Source organism: Cryptomeria japonica, chromosome 7, assembly GCF_030272615.1.
Source record: "Cryptomeria japonica chromosome 7, Sugi_1.0, whole genome shotgun sequence".
In the NCBI taxonomy this organism is placed as follows: domain Eukaryota; kingdom Viridiplantae; phylum Streptophyta; class Pinopsida; order Cupressales; family Cupressaceae; genus Cryptomeria; species Cryptomeria japonica.
Window position 1 is genome coordinate 395,554,850 of NC_081411.1, and position 7,919 is coordinate 395,562,768.

Consider the following 7,919-nt stretch of genomic DNA (forward strand, 5'->3'; position numbering starts at 1 on the left):
CACTATGGTTGGTGTTCTGCCCACACCTACTATCATCAACATGGAGTCAGCAGTCTCCTTTGACTGGTTCCTTTCTTCCACTTCCTCATTGTCGCCTGATGTCTTTTCCTCCTTTTCGGTCTCCTCCACCTGGGTTATGGCTATTTGTAGTTGTGGTAGTGTCTGCAACAATTCTGCTTCTCAGACTAGCACGGTGGTTTGTAGCAGCTGCTTCATTATGGTTGCTTTAGAGGTGGCTCGTATGGTGTTGGTGGGTTTGTCGGATACTGTCTTCCGTCGTTCCTCACTCATTTCCCATTCTACTTCCTTTTGTGCCTCCTTTAGTCTTTCCTTTCTTGTACCCGGGTCAGGGTATGTTAGTTTCCTTGCATGAGATCGGGTAATGGCCAGTACTTCTAGTTCTGGCCGAGCTACCTCTAGCATGTTCACGCCCTTCTATCTTGGGCACTCTACATCCTCGTGTTTGCCTAGCCCACACCATTTGCAGAGTAGCCCTCCTCCTTGTCCAACACCACTCTGGCAGTCACGTGCAAAATGGCCCCATTCGTTGCACCTTCGACATTGTATCATTGGTCTACCTTTTGCATCATATTGGATTCGACCGCGTGGGGTATTATTACTGGTATTGTTGTTACTCCCCCTCTGACTATTCCTATAGCCACCTGGTGATGTGTCTGAGTTTGTGTTCTTGGAGGGTGTAGTTGGTGGTGTTGCTTGTTCTTGAGTATATAGTACCTGGGCACTCATTGCCTTAAAGTTGTAGGGGCATTCCTTGATGGAATGTCCCAACACTTGGCAGATATCACATAAAACTTTCTTTGGGCATTTGGTTTTTGTGTGCCCTTCCAGTTTGCACTCTGTGCACCAGAGTTCCTTGTCCTCCCTACTTTCTTCCTCCTGAGTCTGCATTTCCCGCATCATCCGCCTCATATCCTTCGGGAGTGCTTGTATCATCTGAGACTCCTCCTCTCTTTCTTCATCACTACTATCTTCATCACTTGTGCGCTTCTTACCCTTCGATGTCTTGTTCTCGCTTTCAATGTCCATGACTCTATTGTACGCGTCCATGAAAGTAGACGGAGGTACTACCTTCATCTTTTTCCGCAAGGGTGGGTTTAGTCCCTCGATGAACAATCGCTTCTTCAAACCATCGGCTGGAGTATTGTCCATTTTTTCAATCAATTCTTTCAGCCTGCGGTAGTAGGACCTTATCGTCTCACTCTTGCCCTATTTGGTGTTGTATATTTCTGCTACGATCTCGTCATTGTCCCGAAGTAACCGAAATTCCTCCTCGAACACCTTAGCAAGATTTTTCCAAGTATCCTTTGAAGTGGTGGGCAAGTCCATGTACCAGTCAATGGCAATTCCACAAATGGTGGCTGGAAATGCTTTCAGCCAATTGTCCTCATCATTCTCGCCATTGGCCTGCCATATGGTGACACAAGTTTTACAGTGACGGGTGGGATCCTCCGATCCTATTCCATTGAATCTGGGAAGTTTTTTTTGTTTTTCAGGGGTATGTGCCATCTTTCTCGTACTCCCCGGGTTACTCTGGGGATTGTTGAATGACTCGGTTGGTGCGGTTGTTTTCTCCCAATTATCACTACTCTCTATTGCTGGTGGGCTATTGTGACTCTTGTCCCACTCTTGTGTATGTTGCTCAGAACCTTCTGCCAGGCTCCGTCCTTCTTCAACTATTCGATAGAGTTTCAAGCGCCTCTCCAATTGCTCCTGGATGCGCAGGGATCTCCTCACTATGTATTCTTGGCTCCCTTCTTGCTCCTCCCAGGATTGTCATCTTCAATCTTTGTTGAGTGTGTTTGGCATTAATTATTGGAACTACGGGGGTTGCGTCGTTGTGTTGATTCCCTCTGCTCTTCTTCCCTTCGATTCCTTTCTTTGTACTATAGGAGCACTTGCTCCCTTCGTACATTTTCTCATTCCTCATCAAGTTCCATGAGTACATGTGCCAACAACCGTGGAAGACTACCCAGGAGACTGTACCAGCCGAAACAATGCTTAGTTTCGCTTCTCGCAGTATGTACCGGTCTAAGGAAATGTCCCATGCATGAATCAGGTCTTGTGTCAACTGATCCTCCCTGGTTACTTCGGTGTTATCCTCTATGTCATTGTCTGTTACCAGGATGCTTTGGTCAAATGGACGACCCATTATGCTTCCATCCTGCCAGCCTTCCCTCCTGAGACCTCCAGATTCGACTTAGGCAACGACACCAAAATGTTAGTAGCCTAAGAGGATTGAATTATAAGCATACAACACACTAAGATCCGAATTACAACACCAGAGCATAATAGAACACAGTCATGGAACCAACAACACACAATACCGTATGTTGAAATATATTAAATGTAACACAGATGTATATCATATTAATCTCCACCGGAATGTCCTCCCAAATGTGCTACAAGCTTACATATAAAGAGTTTGTTGTTGGCTAGGCCATCAACCGTTAGACAACCAACTACCCCGTAGTTATAACTTAATACTATTGTTTTATTTTAATACATTTCAAAAAGTCTAATTTGCTAATTTTCCGCTTACACAATATCATTATCACTCCTTGGTTCTAATCACAATCCTCTTGTCTAGTTCAAAGTAGATGGAGAACTTGACAACAAGTGTCTAAAATTCTCAATTGGAATGTTTCACCCTCACATATGGTGAATTTTATGTTCATCTTCAATTTAATGGAGTATGCATCTTTAAGCTAACAATAAACCCTTGGTTGGATCCTTTCCTTCTTAAGCCTCCTTAATGTTTAAAAGGGGTATTTGTCTACTTAAAGATGTGAGATTTTACTATAAATTCAATACCTTTCAATGGTGTTCCTCGTATCATCTTCAATTTTTCTCCTAAAGATAGAGAAGTGATTACCTTGTCTGCTCCCTTGTTCCACCCCATCTCATCAACCTCTCAACAAGTCCTTAACTTATAGTTACTTCAAATATTATCACTAGATTTCATCTAGGTATTTTCCCCTTTTTTTCTCTCAAGTAAATCTACTTATTGATGCTTCTTAATATTTCCCTTGTCCCTTGAATTGGTGTTAAGTTGCAATACAATTTTTTTAATAAGTTATAGTCTAAAATAAGCGTTTATTGTAAAATATATCTTTAAGTTGAAATAAACCCATAATTGTATTCTTTACTTTTCAACCAAACTACAATGTTTAAAAGAGGTATTTTTTGCTCAAAGATGTTGGGACTTTACTGTTTTTCAATGATGTTCTTAAATCATCTCAAGATCAACTCCAATATTTCTTCTAAAGACAAACAAGTGATTACCCTTGTCTATACCTTTATCCCACCTCATCTCATAAATATCTCCATAAATTCATCATATAATTTCTTCAAATATTGGCATTGGATTTCTTCTAAGTACTTTCCCTTTACCCTATTAAACAAATCTTCTTATCCTTGCTTCTCAATATTTCTCTGGCCCCTCAACTCAATGTTAAGTGGTAGTGTAAGTTTTTGAATAAGTTCCAACTTGAAGTCAATGCTTGGTGGAATAACATCTTCAATTCGATAATGAACCATTAGTTAATATCTTCAATTAGATAATAAACCATTAGTTAATATCTTCAATTCGAGAATAAACTATTAGTTATAGCCCTTCCTTCATTTAAAAGAGATATTTATCTAGTTAAGGATATTTGGGAATTGCATGCCTTCTAATGGTGCTCTTGAAATCATATCAAGGTGCCTTCAATCTTTCTCCTAAAGACAAACAAACAATTAACCCTATCCATTTCCTTGCTCCACCACATCTTCTCATCATACTCTCCATAACATCACCCTATTTTTATTCCAAGATAACATTTAGCTTTCATCTAGGCACTTCTCCCTTTTCCTCTCAAACAAATCTAGTTAGCTTTACTTCCTTAGCTTTCTCATATTCCTTAATTAATTGGCAAGCGATAGTTTAAGTTTCCAAATAAGTTTTGGTCTAAACTCAACAATTGAATTTGGAAGTAAATGGTTGCAACTAATGTTCAAATGATACCTTGAAATCTTCTCCACCTTAAAATCCCCATTGAGAACCATCTTAGATTCCTTCAAACAAAATAATTCCAACATCTCCACTACAAAAGCCTTGAGCTTGTTAAACATGTGTTATAGGAATGTTCGCTCACAAAACATCATTAGACTATTGTAGTTTCTCACATCTCTATTGCCTTTGTAATCCCTCTTGGGTGAAGTGACGCCTTACCTAAAACCGATACTAAAGATAATACTATTTTAAAATCCATTAGATAGATTATGACGGATTACATTTTTATAGCTAGATGTAAGACAATTCTCAATGTTTCTAATATTCATTTAAAAACTTTAGTTCAAAAGATTTATTCTAACATATTTTTTCTTGCCCACCACTTACTTTCTCACATGCAAGAACACTCAAAACGAACAACCTAACATAAAACTTCAGAAGAAAATTTAAATTAACACCTCCAATTTATCATTAATTAAGATCCACTTGGTGATAGTTTCTTCTCATTTTAATGTTGTTTTGATTTTATTTATTTTTGGTTTAAAATATAAAAAATAATATGGTTTACCTAAGAATTTGAATAACATGGCATATTTTCCGTGCTCCAATTACAATCATAAAATGCCATTGCCATCCGCTACTCATCTCAATCTCATAGCATTGTATAGAGAGGGTCAGTTAAAGGAGGCGCTGCACATTCTGCTTACAACAAACAATCCCCCTGGAGACTGTTTTACATATCTTCAATTATTGCAGACCTGCATTCTGAAGAAAACGCTTTCACATGGGAAAAATGTCCACTCTTTCATCGCTCACACCCGATTTGAGTTTTCTACACGCACAACCTTTCAGAATAAGCTTATTGACATGTATGTCAAGTGTGGAAGTTTGGTTGATGCTCGAACAGTGTTTGACCAAATGAAAAAACCAGACAATGTCTCATGGAATACGATTATTGCAGCATACAGAAGACATGGGTTTCCTCACGAGGCAGTTACTCTGTTTCACCAAATGCAACGAACAGGTTTTCAACCCGATCAGTTCACATTTGCCAGCGTACTTCCAGCCTGTGCCAAAATGAGAGCGTTGGAACAGGGAATGGACATCCATCAAAGCATAAAGGACAGAGGGTTTTCGTCAGATGTTGTAGTTGCAACTGCCCTGGTAGACATGTATGCGAAATGTGGAAGCATGCACAAGGCTCGTGAACTGTTTGACAAAATGCTTCAAAGAGACGCGGTCTCATGGAATACAATGATTGCAGGATCTGTACAAAATGGATTTGTTGAAAAGGCCTTGGAATTTTATAAGCAAATGCAACAGGCGGGTGTGAAGCCAGACTCCACAACCTTTTCCAGCATACTCCCTGTCTATGCTCAAATGGGAGCTTTGGAACTGGGTACAGCCATCCATGAAATCATAATTGAAAGTGGGTTTTTCTCAAATATTGTAGTGGGGAATGCTCTAGTAGATATGTATGCAAAATGTGGAAGCATGGAAAAGGCACGTGAATTGTTTGACAGAATGCCTCGTAGGGATGTCATTTCGTGGAATGCCATGATTTCAGGATATGCACAAAATGGTGTTCTTGATGAAGCTGTAAGGCTTTTTAAAGAAATGCCTCAGAGAAATGTGGTTTCATGGAATGCCATTATAGCAGGATATGCACAAAATGGGTTTATTGAAGAGGCATTAGAGGCATTTAAGAAAATGCAATTGGGTGATATAGAGCCAAACTCTGCAACCTTTGCCACCATCCTACCAGCCTGTGCCAAAATGGGAGCTTTGGAACAAGGTATGGATATCCATCAAAGTATAACAGAAGGAGGGTTTTTGTCCGATGTTGTAGTTGCAAGTTCCCTTGTAGACATGTATGCAAAATGTGGAAACATTGACAAGGCACGTGAACTGTTTGATAGAATGCCTCAAAGAGATGTCATATCATGGAATGCAATGATTTTAGGATATGCACAGAATGGGGTTGTTGAGAAGGCTTTAGAAACTTTCAAGCAAATGCAATTGGCAGCTGTAAAGCCAGACTCTGCAACCTTTGCCAGCATCCTCCCAGTCTGTGCCAAAATGGGAGCTTTGGAACGGGGTATGGACATCCATCAAAGCATAACAGAAGGGGGTTTTTTGTCAGATGTTATAGTTGCAAGTGCGCTGGTAGACATGTATGCAAAATGCGGAAGCATAGACAAGGCACGTAGACTGTTTGATAGAACGCCTCAAAGAGACGTCATCTCATGGACTGCAATGATTTCAGGATATGCACAAAATGGACTTGTTGAGAAGGCCTTCGAAACTTTCCAGCAAATGGAATTGGCTGGTGTAAAGTCAAATTCCACAACCTTTGCCAGTATCCTTCCGGCCTGTGCCAAAATAGGAGCCTTGGAACTGGGTATGGATATCCATCAACGGATAACGGAAGAGGGATTTTCGTCTGATGTTGTAGTTGCAAGTGCCCTGGTAGACATGTATGCCAAATGTGGAAGCATAGACAAAGCACGTCAATTGTTTGACAGAATTCCTCAAAGAGATGTCATCTCATGGACTGCAATGATTGCAGGATATGCACAAAATGGGTTTGTTGAAAAAGCTTTAGAAACTTTCAAGCAAATGCAATTGGCAGGTGTAAAGCCAAATTCCACAACCTTTGCCAGCATCCTTCCAGCTTATGCCAAAATAGGAGCTTTGGAACAGGGTATTGACATCCATCAAAGCATAACAGAAGGGGGGTTTTTGTCAGATGTTGTAGTTGCAACTGCCCTTGTTGACATGTATGCAAAATGTGGAAGCATAGACAAGGCACGGGAACTGTTTGATAGAATGCCTCAAAGAGATGTCATGTCATGGAATGCCATGATTGCAGGATATGCACAAAATGGATTTTCCAAGGATGCTCTCAAAATCTTTGAATTGATGAAGTACTCTGGAACATATCCTAACACTGCAAGCTTTGCTTCTGTTATATTTGCATGCAGCCATGCAGGTTTAGTGGATGAAGGCTGTACATACTTCAGTAACATGAGTACCCCTTATTGCCTAACACCTACAATTGATCATTATGTGTGCATGGTTGACCTTCTTGCCCGTGCTGGCTATCTTGAGAACACCTTAAATTTTATCATTAAGATGCCAGTTAAACCTGTGGTGGTTGTGTGGATGTGTTTTCTTGGTGCCTGTAGATCACATATGAATATAGGCTTAGGAGTGTTTACAGCGATGCTGCTTTTTGATTTGGATCCTAAAAATGCGGCGACTTATGTTCTTCTCTCAAACATCTATGCAGAAGCAGGCCAGTGGGGTGAGGTTCAAATGGTAAGGAGGTTGATGAAAGATAGAGGAATTAAAAAGATCCCTGGATGTAGTTGGGTTGATGGCCATAAAATGGTACATGCTTTTTGTGTAGGAGATAGATCACACCCACACACAGAGGAGATCTATTCAAAGTTGGAGAAATTGGCTTAGGAGATGAAGGCAGCAGGCTATATTCCAGATTCATGCTTTCTGTGTAGGAGATAGATCATACCCACACACAGAGGAGATGTATTCAAAATGGAGAAATCGACTTAGGAGATGAAGACAGCAGGTTATATTCCAAATTCAAGACACTCACTCAATTCTATTCAAAGTTGGAGAAATTGGCTTAGGAGATGATGGCAGCAGGCTAAGGAGACGAAGGCAGCAGGCTATATTTCAGATTCATGCTTTCCGTGTAGGGGATAGATCACACCCACACACAGGAGATCTATTCAAAATGGAGAAATCGACTTAGGAGATGAAGGCAGCAGGTTATATTCCAAATTCAAGACAGCAGCAGGCTATATTCTAGATTCATGCTTTCTGTGTAGGAGATAGATCGCACCCACGCACAGAGGTGATCTATTCAAAGTGGAGAAATCGA

At 40.4% G+C, this 7,919-nt stretch overlaps 2 protein-coding genes across 2 annotated transcripts; one reads left to right on the forward strand and one right to left on the reverse strand.

The window, feature by feature from the left end:
• Positions 1 to 435: 435 nt before the first annotated feature.
• LOC131856795 (uncharacterized) lies at positions 436 to 1,170 on the reverse strand. Its single transcript, XM_059208720.1, has one exon. It carries the CDS (start codon positions 1,168 to 1,170, stop codon positions 436 to 438), a length of 735 nt encoding a protein of 244 aa, XP_059064703.1.
• A 3,427-nt stretch (positions 1,171 to 4,597) lies between these two features.
• Positions 4,598 to 7,483, forward strand: LOC131033994 (pentatricopeptide repeat-containing protein At2g13600-like). Its single transcript, XM_059208721.1, has 4 exons — positions 4,598 to 5,487; positions 5,536 to 5,732; positions 6,279 to 6,473; positions 6,885 to 7,483. Exons 1-4 carry the CDS (start codon positions 4,598 to 4,600, stop codon positions 7,481 to 7,483), a joined length of 1,881 nt encoding a protein of 626 aa, XP_059064704.1.
• Positions 7,484 to 7,919: the final 436 nt, after the last annotated feature.